Raw genomic sequence first — 13,895 nt, forward strand, 5'->3', positions numbered from 1 at the left:
GATGGAATGGGCTGCTATATGTGGGAGGAAGAGTGGGCTCTGTTATGGGGTCTGTTCAGGCAGAGAGGCTGCATGTAGATAACGTGTAATGTTGAGCACGTGGTGAGGAAGCATGAAGCGTAGTTGAGGGATGGCAGGTATTAGTTAGGACAGTGGACCTGGAATTTGTGTAGTGGACTTGCACTAAAGAGGAAAGGAGAGATCTGGAATGCCAGGGTAGTGAATCTTTGTTTCCTTTCCTAGGCCTTGGGAAACCACTAAAGGTTTTTGAGCCTTGACCTATGATCAAAGAGGAGTTTTAGGAGATGAGTCATTTGGAGATGTAGGGGATAGATCTGAGGGGGGAAAGCAAGGTCATTAATTTAGGGGTCTGTGAACGAGCTTCAAATTATATGAAAAATATTTGCATGCATGCTTATATGCCTTTTCCTGGAGCGACTCAAAGTGATCCACGTTACCAAGCAATTAAGACTCACTGTGGGAGGAATAGGAGGGAGATTGGGTATAAGGCTGTTGCAATAATGATGAAAGGTAGAAAAGAGAAGGAGGGAAGGAAGGGAGAGACACTGATAGAAATCATAGGACTTGGTACTGGGTAACCAGAGCCTTGGATCCGGCCATCAAGACCAAGGTTGCAGTGCTAGTTCCTCCAACTGGTAATTGTTTAACTTTGTGGAAGTTATTTTAACATCTTGGAGCCTCAGCTTTCTCATTGGTAGAGTGAAGGCAATAATGTTCCACAGAGAGGAACAAATGATTTGCAAAGTATGTGGAAGTATTTTATAAACTGTAACATTCAAAACAAATGTTGGGGTTCAAAAAAAGGAATCAAATATTACTATTAGCAAAGATAGGGAATGCAGGATGATTTTATTCCACCTACTAGTGGGTAAGAATAAGGTAGGAAACTGCAGAGAAACAGAAGCCTGTCTTGGGCTTAGAATTTTTGTGAAATAATTCAGTACATTCAATTTAGATTATCTTCCTCTTGTTCAAGACTCCTTGTCTTTCGAGTAATTCTTTCCCTTCTAAAAGTTAGAGACTTAGGGGTTCAAGGCTTAAAGTATTAAAGTAAGGAAATTGCCCAAGAACTCCACTTGAGGTTGAAAACTTTGATCTGACTTTTGAGTTAAGGTCTTTTTTTTTTTTTAAAGGTGCATTTTTGGGTTTGCTTGTTTACATGTCATTATTTCTCCCTTGTCCAGCTCCTTCTAGATTATTGCTTAAAGTCAGTAATCGTCTCATTTGTGTTTGCAAACCAAGTGTCTAGTATCTTACTTGGCACATAGTAGACCCTCCTAAATGGTTGCTGCATGATTAGAGTGCGGGCTCAGTTGCCAGATAGTGGATATATTTAAGAATGTTGAACTCTGCAGAGGATGGTGGTATTTGAAACCTAGCTCAACAGATAACTCCTTCCATATGTCATTCTGAATTTCTTACCATTGTCTGCACAGTACAAAATACAGACAGTTGATTAAAAAGCAGAGAGCAGATGATGATATGCAGCGTTTTGGTGTGCTTTGGATAGAGTGCGAGACTTTTTTAATGTGAGTAGGGAGATAATTGTTTTCCAGGTATGTTACATATCCATCTGACTTAGTCTGTAACCTTTACCAGATTTCATAGACTTGTTTTGAAGTGCCTAAGGAGGCTACAACTCACATCTTTATTGCAGTAAGTTTATTGAAAGCCATAAAGACAGTTAGTTACCAGTGATTAGAACAAGCTCCAAATTTTGTCTTCTGGGTTCAGGGACTTTAGATTAAAACAACCCTCCTTTAATCAATCATCAGAAACTCTGGAATTTGCAAAACTAGATAGATTTCCTCTGGAACTGTAGACACTGTAGTGCAGAAGCAGTGAAGTCAGGTTCTGAGAGGTTACCTTTCTTTTAGATTTCTCGGGAGTCTAACTTAAGGCCCACTGGTAGGGGATTTAGATTTCATATTTTGAAATTAGCTCTCTCACTCCCTTTTTCTTTCTAATTGTATGTCTACTGCTTTAACTACTGGACTTCAATGCATACAATAGTTTCTTGTTCATCGGGATTGCTTTGGTGCCTAATTCTTGCAGCGATGATACAGACCAGTCCTCCTGAACAGCCATTTCTGAATAATAAGGTGTAGATTCCTGTCACCCTCTGTGTTATTTTAGTCTGTGGGATAACAATTTTTTAGGTTTATTTGTTTTCCCTTTGTAGAGTAGTCACTCTTTTATGTAATCCTATCAGAATAATGTAGGTATGACAGCCTGGGGAGGATGAGATCAGAACACAGTTGGTCACACCCACTGTCTTGTTACAGTCATCGTCTATAGAGTACTCTCTTTCTAGGATGAGGGTACTTTATTGGAAGGCTCACGGAGTTCTAGGAATCCAGCTCTATGTTCATAGCTTTCATATACTCTGAGGTGTCCAAAGCATTCTTTTATGCCAACTTTTTTTTTTTTTAACTTTAGGGCTAAACTTTAATAGAATGTGAAAGTTTGAACTATTACACATTAAACAAACAAAACCTAAAAATGACTGATTGGTTCAAAACGGTTTTATGGAAAAACTAATCTGTAACAAAAACTTGGCATTGAGTGTAAAGGCTCCACTGTTGGAGCAAAGCCTACAGAGGTTCCCAGGGGATAGGGCAGGGCAGGAGAGGGGACCAGACATTTACAATAGCAGGCATTTTCTCTTCCTCTTCTTGACGGGAGGTGGGCAGCAAACCTCTCGAAAGCTTCATCAAACACTGTCTTGAGGCCTCGCTGCATGAGTGCCGAGCCCTCCAGGTTTTTTTACAGCACCGATCTCTTTGGCCATGGCTGAACCCTGCGGGTAGGTGATGGGGTTAGTTTCTTCTCCTTCAGTTTCTCAGTCGTGCTTTTAGCATCCCTAAATTCAGGCTTCATCCCCACCAGGATGATAGGAGTGTTGGGACAGTGGTGTCACACTTCAGGATACCACTCTGCATAACCATTTTCAAATGTTGTAGGACCCAGAAGAGAAAAGCAAGTTAAGAAAACATCTGTGGGTAGGAGAAGGGACACAGTCAGTCATTGTCTTCTTGTCCAGCTGTGTCCCATAAGCCTGGGTTCTCTGGCTTTCCATTTACCATAACATTGGCAGACTAGTTGTCAAAGAAAGTGGGAATATATTCTCCAGGAAATGGTAGAGGTAGAGGTAGTTGGTGAATCACCATTTAAAGGCCTTCTCCCTCATTTTTCACATTTTTCTTAGTGTTAATGTAATACAGACTTTGGAATACAATATCTCACTGGCAATTTGAGGTGGAAACTTGGATAAAATTTTTTTTTTGTAGTTGCTCTGTAAATCTTGCACAATATAAATTGCTCACTTTGGCTATTTTCTACTCTAAATCATGACTACAAGTACCATAAAATGACCCTCTCTCTATGGTGGTAGGGCAATATAATTCACAGAAAAATTCCTGAATGTTAAACTAATTTCTTTTAATTGCTTATTCTAATAACAAACACCATTTTGGAGGGCATAATGTACCTGAAACAAGGACTCTTTTATTTCTGTAATTCTTCTGCAAATTTGGTCAAGAATATAGTTTTACCTAATTTTATCTTTTTGACTTTTAGCCTAGAAACACCAGAGCAGCTGGAAATTGTCAGAGACTGTTCCTCTTAAAATTGGAAATATCTAGATTATTAGACATTATAATTAGAAGGATGAGCCACAGAGGTAATGGGACTTACTTTTTAAGAACAAAATGTGCCAGGTAATCTACATATGTTGCACCATGACCTGGTAGATGGTAGAGTTCTTCGGAACATGGTCTTCGGTGATTTATGCATCATGACACCACTCATGCTAAAATCATTTCCCGAACACACACTACATATATATAATGTACAGTGCAAGGTTCTGCAGAGGTCACTGCTCCCTAAGCAACTGGAACCACTTACACAAGCAATTTCAGTCAACTGCTTTTTGAGTTTCATCCAGGCAACAGAGAAAAACAGATTCTAGTTGTAGCAGATGTGCACTGGCTGATGTAAAATACTGTCTTTTTGTAGAGATGAATCTATGTAGAGAAATCATATAGAGATAATGACCCTGCACCTGAATTAACTCTTCTATTTTTAATTCTAGAAATGTTTTGTTGTTGTTTATTTTAACTCTAAACTCTCAGAGAAGTTAGGATAGTGGATTTTACTAACTGATGTGTCTCAAATCCTCCTTGCTCAACCTTGTCTGGGAATTTCATCCAATTTTTATCTGAGGGGGAGTTGAAGGCATTTCAGCAAAGCAAACAACTGAATGGTATGTCAGCCAGAACCTGAAATGTTTGTTTTAGAAGAATTTTTGAATATAATAAAGGCTATCAAAACAACACAAGCTCAACTAGAAAGACCCTAAAATACATTGAAAAAGAGGATTCCTTGATATGTTTTCCTGAGAACCCTAGAACCTTAGTAAGTGCTTTCAAGTCCACAGCCATACGGGGAACCTCACCCAAAGTCTTATCCTTGAAGTGAATAATCACACCCACTAGGAGAGGTGACACTAGAAGACAAATACTTGGTTAGCAAACTCATCCTGTCTTGCTCTTCAAATTCCAAGCGTAAATCTAGTCTGAGAACAACTGGAGTGAAAGGATTGTGGGAATCACTGCTTAGGTTTAGCTGGTCCATTTCCTTAACTCCGGACAACTTTAAAAGTCTAGATACTAATAAGGAAGTTCATTTGACAAGAATGGTGCATTTTTCTTTCTTGTCAGGCAAATATTTTACTTTTATTCTCAGTTTAATATCAACTTCTGATTGGTGGGCATATTAATATGGGGGTATACTAAAAAAATAACTGCTGAAATCTGCTTGATCTGAGAATGCAGTATATGTATGGAATGTGTATGGTGTTTGCATTTTTACAATCTATTTGTAGTCTCTCAGGATGCTCACTTCACCCTGTGAAATTCCAGGCATGACGGGGCAGGAGTTATGCCCGTGCCTTTGAGTCTTTGGTTCAGTGGTTCTCAAGCTTGACTGTGAATTTGAATCACCTATGGCCCTACGTCAGCCCTATTAATTTAATACTCTCAGAGTTTGTGTGGCTTGGACATTTGTACCCTTAAAAGTAGTACAGGTGATTCTGATGAACAGCCAGCATTGTTGAGAACGTTAGATCTCTATGGGGACTTTTTTTTTTTTTTTAAATACAAACTTTTGTGATGGTGTTGTTATAACTTGGTGAGGAAGTGTCTTTTAGTTAAGTTAGGGATGAGAGTGTATGTATGTGGACATACATGTCTTCCAAAAGAAGTCATCTAATATACATTCCTTAGGAGCTTTCTCTGTGCCAAGCAGTTTGCTTGGTGCTGAGGATACAAAAGTGAGGACAACACAGTCCTTACACTGGAGGAGCATTTAAGTGGGGAGACCTGACATCTTAACAAGTCCTAGAAACTTTTATAAATGCTATGACGGTGCTACTGGGAGTGTCCAAAAGAAGGACTGGCCAGTGTTCAGGCACGGCAGGAAGAGCCTCCCAGGAGATCAAAGAGACTTAAAAAATAAAATCAGTTTTTGCCAGATTAGGAAGGGGGTGGTAATACTGCCAATAGTTTGAATAAGGACAGGTTTGTGAGACACTTCTTCAAGCCACTAAAATGACATAAAATGACAGGAGCACAGAGACCAGGGTGGTATCAGAGAGGTGGACAAGGGCCATTCTTCGATGGATTTGTATATCATTTAAGGAGTTCAAACTTTAAGGATGGCTTGAAAAAGTTAAACCTTGAAGAAGCAAGGCCATTGAGCAGACTGTTACAGTAATCCAAGCATGAAGTGACATATTAAGGCAAGATTGTCCAAGACTTTAAAACTGGCATATTTAAGAAAATAAATTTCATTGCTGTGGTAACGTCCTATTTCTTTGTTCACTGGCTAAAGACCCAATATTTAGATAATGTAGGAAATATTTATACAGCCAGTTTAGATGCAAGGATTATTTTAGCTAAATGTCACAGCTTTTTCAAAGAATGGAAAATATTTTTGCAATAAACCTTTTTTTTTTTAGCTAAACAGTAATGTAATATCTCCAAGGATATAAAAAGTTAACATATAAAGGGAACGTCTCATAACTCAAGCTTAGTTATAAGCAATCTAAGAGTCTGCATTAAAGAAACATAATAAAATAGGATGCCCAGCTAATGCCAAACTATTTCTCTAGGCCAGTGCTGTCTAGTAGAAATATGATGTGAGCCACAAATACAAATCATGTATGTTAACTGTAAATTTTCTAGTAGCTACCTTAAAAGATAAAAAAAACTAAATGGATGAAATTAATTTTAATGATATATTTAACTCAGTATATCCAAAATATTATCATTGCAAAATATAATATAGAAATTGAGGTATTTGATATTCTTATCTGTTTAGTTATCTATAAAATATATTTTATATTCTTTTTTCATACTGAGTATTCAAAACTGTGTGTAGTTAAGAAAATCACTTTTTATGTTGCAGTGTTGCCAGAGCCCCACATAGGGCTGTTAGAACTTACAACTTCCAGTAATATTATAGGAGTAAATGAAAGGTTTTATTTAGACTAGGCAGTCACTAGAAAATTTCAGCTTTTGAATACCACTTCTCTAAATTCACATTCAAGTACAGGCCTTATATCCAGTAGAAGACACTGAAGTTTTGATTAAAAAAAAATTAAGATGAGAGCTGTTACATGTATGTTTGTCCCTTTCAACAGTCGGATGCTAGCAGAAAGTAGGTGGTGAGTTGATGAAAACAGAGTCGGAGTTTTGGCAGATAAAAGGAAGGACTAAGTGTTTGCAAAACAGTGATTGTGGACTCCAAGCCTGGTAAGAAGGGTGTGAGAGTGAGATTGAAATGGAACAACTGGTGGGGTGGAAAGACTGAAGTCCAATGAGGCTGAAGAACCGTAGAGTTGAAAACTGTAAAGATAAGAGGTAGTCAGTCAAGTTTGAGATGCTTGAAATTGAGACTTTATAGATTTGTAGTATTTGCTGAATATTAGCTCTAGGTGGGGGGCTGAATGAATACACTCCCTGTAGCTCAGGAAGTTAGGGAGCTGAAAGGGAGAAGTGTTGGGAATTAAGTCATTGAGAATGTTTTAAGTAGTGGTAGAATGGGCTTGCTCCCTTAGCAAGGGGCTGTACTCTTCAGGGAGAAAGAGGAAGTGATCAGGAGGTGGGCTGCATTATGCATTCTAGGTTGGTGGTTCTCAGCTGGGGACAATTTGCATCCTACGGGACATCTGTCAATGTCTGGAGACATGTTTGGGGTGTGTGTGTGTATATGCGAGTGTGCACGCTACTGGCATCTAGTGGATAGAGGCCAGGGATGCTTCTAAACATCCTGCAGTGCACCAGACAGTCCCCTACCACCAAGAGTAATCTGGTTTCTGATGTCAGTAGTACTGAGGTTGAGAAACTGCTCTAGGCAGATGTATCAGAATCAAGGTATATTGGTTGAAAAACTGGCTGAGAACTCTCAGTTAAGTAAATATTGTGTTGCTATTTTAATTGAATAGTTCCCATGGAGAAAAGACACATACATTAAAAATATACATTCATCCATTCATTCATTCACTAAATCAACAAATGTGTGCTGCATTCCTGCGTAACTGGCATCACCATTCTAGGTATTTAAGAACAAGAAATACAATAAATAGTAAGTTAGGTAGTTTGTTAGAAAGTAGTGTTTTAAAAAAAAGTTAAAGTAGATCAGATTAAGGATATTGGGAATACTGGGGAATGGTAGGATAAACAAGGGTGGGTCGCAATTTCAAATGAGTGTCAAAGTAGGGCTCGTGGAGGTGATGTCCCAACGAAGATTTAAGGGATGAAAACACATTGGGAATATATGTTTCCCTGAAGATAGAGTTTTGGTTTGCATTCAGTTCACAGGAAAGGGGAGTCAGGTGGATTGTGCTAAGTGCTTTGTGGGGGATACAGTTAGATCAGACGTGGTTTCTGCCCTCATGGAACTTCATGATGAACTAACAACCTTGGAAATGACAGAAAAATGACGACAGCAAATACAGGGTAATTTTGCCCTGTATTTGTTCCTGTTTTGATCCTTTTTCATGGTGGGGAAATGACAGGTTAATGATTACCCTTTACTTTTCATTCATTTTCCACATTTGCTGCTTCTCAGAAAAGAATTAGACAGTAGGTAACCTGGATTAGTGAAATGAAGGAAAAAAAGATGACAGTGGGTTTAGAGGATGAGGCCGAGAGCAGAGAAATGGAAAGAAAGGTTAAACTTATAAAAGGGGTTAATGATTTGGAAGAGAGCCTTCCAAGTATCTCTGTTAACCTTCCTGGCTGACAGTGACCGATTTTCAGCCTCTGAAACAAGCCTCCCGTTTGCTCTCTCTGCCCCTCAGGTACGGCAACAGCACTAGGAACTATGCTGTCCGGGTTGGGGATTATCATACTCTGGTGCCAGAGGAGTTTGAAGAAGAGATCGGAGTTCAGCAGATTGTGATTCACCGGGCGTATCGACCGGACAGCAGTGACTACGACATCGCCCTGGTTAGATTGCAAGGACCAGAAGAGCAGTGTGCCAGGTTCAGCAGCCACGTTTTGCCGGCCTGTTTGCCACTCTGGAGAGAGAGGCCACAGAAAACAGCCTCCAATTGTTACATAACAGGATGGGGAGACACAGGTAACATAAATAACACAAAGGAACAAAGATCTGGGCACCTTTCAGTGTCCTGGGTTATCCACATATTTGGGTGTCCAATGGATAGCAAAATCTTAAAGGGATTTAGGCTTAGTTTGGAAATTCTGCCTAGTGAGATGCATACATGGAATTTGGATTTGTATCCTGAGGGTACTGTGGTTCCCATTAGAACTCAGGCCCTACCCCTACCAGCAGCCTGGCTGTCACATTTTAAAAAGGTTTCCCAGATGACTTTGATGTAGCTATCCCAACAAAGGAGCTTTGGGTTTTTTGGTAATGGAGCTCTTTATCGAACTAAATCTTATGGAGAATTCCTAAATAATGAATAGACAAAAGCAGAGCTGCTGAGGTTTAAGTGGAGGAATCCAACCCACTTGGGTTTTCTCCTTCACAACCCCCCACCATCCCTGAGCAGGAGTATAGTGTTCAGCTCATGTGTGTCAGGCAACTTCAGCTGGAATCTGATTCACTTTATTGTGTCTGTATAGGACGAGCCTACTCAAGAACTCTACAACAAGCAGCCATCCCCTTACTTCCGAAGAGGTTTTGCGCACACCGTTATAAGGGCCGGTTCACAGGAAGGATGCTCTGTGCTGGAAACCTCCATGAACACAAACGCGTGGACAGCTGCCAGGGAGACAGCGGAGGACCACTCATGTGTGAACGTTCAGGAGAGAGCTGGGTTGTGTATGGGGTGACCTCCTGGGGGTATGGCTGTGGAGTCAAGGACTCCCCTGGTGTTTACACAAAAGTGTCAGCCTTTGTACCTTGGATAAAAAGTGTCACCAAACTGTAAATCCTTCAAGGAAACCTCAGTAATATTTGAAGAGTCTGTTGGAGAGTTTTCAACATTAGCAGTCAGAGATACCAACTAATGGGAACTGAGCTCCATGTCTGTGTTGTGATAAGTTATGTACCCTTTGCTGCTTTTGAGAATTTGTGAACATTTTGGTTACAGATACCTCAGTGTAGTACCAATTACCCTGAAAGTAGCATTGTTGCCTACACAAATTAGTTTCAAAGGAGACTAAACCCATTATTCTCATTTGAGTCTTGTCTCTGTCTCTTTCTCAGCATCTCCCACACATTATTGTATACTGATTGTACAGTAAGGCTGTTTTTACATCTGTGAATTGAGAACTCCTTCATAATGGAATCGATATATATTCATATTAAGAGCTCACATTTGATTAAAAAAATACTCTTACTACACTCAAAATAAGAGGGACTGTTTTCCTGTTTAATTTTTGAGCTCAGTTTTTTTTTTAAGAGGCTGACAAGAAATCTACACACTGGGTTTCTCTAGCCTTTGTGAAGTGAGGAAATCAAGGGCCAAAAAGGTAAAGGAATTCCATTATAAACCTAGACTAGAACAGGATCAGTGTCACAAAACATTCCTGAATGAAACCCTTGTACCAAGCACTATAGCAAACAGAACATTCTAGCCACCTTCTATGTTGCTGGTAAAATTTAGAAAAATTCTGGTAACAAGATAAAAGAATAATGCCTTCAAGTTGTTAAATACACAGCCTAACTTACCCACCTTATTTGCCAGCATCATTTGCTGATTACTTTTAATCACTTCAAATTTTATAGCTTCGTAAAGCAAGTATTTCCTTAGCAGCTGCCATTTTCCAGACTATGATATAAGAGTGCCATCTATTGCAACTTTCGGGTAACTGACTTCAACCTGCAGATTTCCCAAGACTATTCTGGTACAGTCCCATCTAATAAAAATACACCTTTAAAAATGTTTTACCTGCCTGGATAGTGGGGAAAGCTCTAAAATAACTTAATTCATATAATGCGCTAGGCAATGCATTGGGTGGCTATGTACCTCATTGACAATTTGCCAAGATTTTATACTACCCCTGGTTTGCAAAAGCTTAAGAGGTCAAGGTGAGGCAGCTGATGGAAGGCTTTGAATCCAAACTCCGGAACAGGAAGGAGCCCCAATGCCGACAGCGGTGTTCCCCCAACTCCCTCACAACAGTTCTGTCCTAAGGGAAATTGTGCACCTCTACAGGGCCATTCTTGGTAGCAGTGCAGTCTGCCCAAATATAGAAGATAAGCCCCTTGGGATACTTGAGTAATCCTCCTCAGAGGTGAGAATGATTGCTAGTATCTTATGTCCGTCCCAAAATCCCAGATAATTTCAAACAATTTTTGTATATCCAAATTATAGATGCGTAAAAATAGGTGAAGAGGTGAGTGCAAACTAACATTAAGACGGGTTACACAATCCTCTTAAATGGCTAATCCACCATGGAGGAACTTCACCTCTTTCCTTTCTGCAAATTGTGTCCTTTTTGTAAATTTATAGCTTTATAAAAAACTGGTGCTAACCTAAAAGTGCTTTATAGGTTACCTGTTACAGAACTGCAATACTATGCCAGGTAAAATAGCATGAAAATGTTTGTAAAAGCTCATGAATCTGATTAAGGATAAACTTTAAGAATTTGCATCTAGACTTATTGAGGGGTGCACACTTGCACAAGAGCTTGGGAAAAACGTGCAATACAAGTGAGAAAATTTATTTTATTGAGTCTTTCTCATGGGCCACCCTTCTAATTAAATTACAGTGCTGGTATAGGCAATGTTCATACTGAAATGTTAACTAGACCCAAGATTGGCAAACTTAAAGGACAGGTAATTAACAGGCAGCCTGCAGTTTGCTCAACCTTAAAGTAGAATACTGGTCCGTAAAATATGCCTTCATTATAGCCAATTTTTTCTTGTGAAATATTTAAGTGTGACTTTTAAAGATACTAGTGTTCAGTGAACATTTGTGTAAATAAAATGCATAGCTTTTCACCTTGCATAGTTCCCTTAATTGTCTGTGTGGTATAAAATCACTGTGCTCTCTCCCTTAGGGGTAAGGTTTTTATGTGTAAGTGTTTTCCCCTAATGCTGAAATACCTTACAATATTCATGCTACTTCCAGAGTAGAACAGAAGGTAGTCTGTCCACTATTTCTAACTATCTTTGCACTTATTAATCATTCAGTCAGGGAATACTGATTATCTGTACAAATCAAGCATTTTTTTATTTAGTTATGACAAGGAAGCACTCATTTATTCTACACTTTAAATACCATATTACTTACAAATAATATTCAGGACTATACTGAAAATAGTTTCCAGAACATTACTCGCCACACTTGATCCCCAAGCTGCTGAGATTTAAAATCGTTTGGCAGTGCACCGCAGGATGCTAAATAAGACTTCACCCATGCTGTTTTGGATTTCTTGATACCTGCAAAAGAAAAACCAGCTTTGTAAAACTGTTTTGTGTACTTAACTCACGGTGCTGAGATCTTAGCAGCTATTTCAGTTACCTTCTATTTAGTTGGACATTTACTCTTTCAAATTACAAAATGGGCCAATTTTGGCCTTTCAAATCCTTAGCACTACGGGTTTCAGGTTAGCTAAGAAATATGAACAGAAAAAAATAAAAAGGGAACGTACCTTGTTATGTCTTCCATCTCTCACAGGAACAATTAGTTCAGGTTCCTAGAAACATGTGAACAAGTTAGATGTATGCCCAATAATCCAGCAACCTCCAGGTTTTAGAAGTGAAGAATGTTACTTGTGCAAGTCAGAATCTGATACCAATTAAATGGTGACAGCTTTGCCAATAAACAAGAATATGCTCTTCCATGGCTAGGAAGGGAGACTGCCACAGCTGACAGGTCCCAAAGACACATGGAGATCCATAATCCCAGGAACTATCAGCAAGCACAAATGCAGATACTACTCACCACCTGGATCAAACTGGCGGGTCATCAGGGCACGGTGTTACTATTAAATAGTGGCGGAGGAGATTCAAGATGGTCACATGACACCGACAGCAGAGCTAACGACTTCTACACCAGAGGCATCAGCTGCATTTAACCCTTGCCCGAGGGCCCACGGCCCACGCGCGCTAGGCTTCCGACTCAGCTCCCCGGGCTGCACGTGGCTGCCGAGCGAACTAAGGGACGTCTCAGTCTACTCAGGCTTTCCAAAACTGACCTCGACCTACCACTACAAGATTGCTGAATCTCCTGCATCTTAAACTAAGACAAAAAGTTCCGTCCCAAGTATTTTAGCGCACAAAACAAGAACGCGTACCTTAACCTAAACTAGACGCTCTCCGGATGTAAAAGACCGAGCCCTTCTGCACACGCTCTCTTATAGAGCTGATGACGCTATTCCGGGGAAGCGCCGCGAGGAGCGCGGCCAACGCGCTTTCTCTCTCCGCCCCGCCTCCCCAACCCCAAGCCCGCCGCGTCCCACCCACATCTGTGGGCCACTGCCTTCCTGGTGGCCCCGCCCCTTCCTCCGCCTCTTCACCTCCCCCGCCTATCCTCTTGATCTGTGCTGCTCACCTGGCCTCCGATTCCGACGCATGCGCACACAGAGCCGCCAGAAAGTTCTCGCGAGACCAGGAAATCCTCACGAGGGCGGGCGCCCGCTGACTGAAGAAAGTGGAACGGGTGTGCTGTTTCCTGTTTACTTCGGGGTAGTTACCTTAGAGGTCACCATTGTTACCGAAACACCAGGTTCGATAGTTCTCTGCTTCTTACCCTTTTGGTAGGTTAATTTATATGGAACTAGCTGTTTTTTGGTTTTTTTTTTTTTGCCTCTCTGCTAAAAAACTCCGTATCCTTCGTCTTCCCTTGAAATTGCTGTTCTGAAGCGCAGGTGTCCAATGGTCTGCAGTCAGTTTTTGTTTTATTTTATTTTTTTTGTTTATTTTTGGTTTGGGGGAGTCTAGTCTCTTAGGGAAAGCCTCGCCGACTTTTGTAAACACAAGAATAGGAAAAGGAAAAAGGATGTTAGACCCGACGAGTGTGTGGGAGACCCATTTCCGTGCGTCTGTACGCTTTTCCGTGTTGCCCTGTGATCCCAGTTTGTGGTCGGCGGGTAGCCGCTCCTGAGCTTCCGTCGGCTCTTGAAAGCCAGCGCCTGCCTGCTCTTACCTCCCCTGCCGTGCGTTTCTCAGAGTGCAGTTAAAGAAATGGTAGCGCTGCCGCTTGTGAAGGGGAATTACAGATGTGTAGGAACATTTTTAGCCTTAGGCATGTGCTCATTAAATGCCACTTCTTTTATTTTTTACTTTACCATTTTATTTTCCTCCGGTGTGAAAACAAAAAAAGAGGATGTGGGTAACACTTTTATTTAGTGGACCATTTGGGGCACTACGTTGCAGCAGTTGTAAGGGGTAAT

At 40.5% G+C, this 13,895-nt stretch overlaps 1 protein-coding gene, 2 long non-coding RNA genes and 1 other non-coding gene across 6 annotated transcripts in view; 2 read left to right on the forward strand and 2 right to left on the reverse strand.

The window, feature by feature from the left end:
• Positions 1-11,484, forward strand: part of PRSS12 (serine protease 12) — a 61,845-nt gene extending 50,361 nt beyond the window's left edge. The window contains exons 12-13 of the mRNA XM_010985520.3: positions 8,387-8,667; positions 9,174-11,484. Coding sequence (XP_010983822.2) covers positions 8,387-8,667; positions 9,174-9,481 — 589 coding nt within the window. The 3' untranslated portion in view covers positions 9,482-11,484. The remainder of the gene's footprint in view (positions 1-8,386; positions 8,668-9,173) is intronic.
• Positions 1,708-12,907, reverse strand: LOC105093639 (uncharacterized). Of its 2 annotated transcripts, XR_004141507.2 has the most exons (4): positions 12,446-12,907; positions 12,153-12,197; positions 11,792-11,940; positions 1,708-2,821 (listed from the first exon to the last, which is right to left on the reverse strand). It is a non-coding gene; the product is annotated as an uncharacterized LOC105093639 (long non-coding RNA). The 2 variants fall into 2 exon arrangements; XR_837574.3 differs by lacking the exon at positions 1,708-2,821 and having other exon boundaries at positions 11,706-11,940.
• On the reverse strand, positions 12,265-12,395 carry LOC116149002 (small nucleolar RNA SNORA24). Its single transcript, XR_004132648.1, has one exon. It is a non-coding gene; the product is annotated as a small nucleolar RNA SNORA24 (small nucleolar RNA).
• Positions 12,908-13,130: 223 nt separating the features above from the next.
• The window catches only part of LOC105093636 (uncharacterized), a 697,614-nt gene continuing 696,849 nt past the window's right edge, over positions 13,131-13,895 (forward strand). For both annotated transcript variants that reach the window (XR_010377608.1, XR_010377607.1), the window contains exon 1: positions 13,131-13,259. This is a non-coding gene — a long non-coding RNA (uncharacterized LOC105093636). The remainder of the gene's footprint in view (positions 13,260-13,895) is intronic.

The sequence above is a fragment of the Camelus dromedarius genome, chromosome 1, assembly GCF_036321535.1.
Source record: "Camelus dromedarius isolate mCamDro1 chromosome 1, mCamDro1.pat, whole genome shotgun sequence".
Lineage (NCBI taxonomy): Eukaryota > Metazoa > Chordata > Mammalia > Artiodactyla > Camelidae > Camelus > Camelus dromedarius.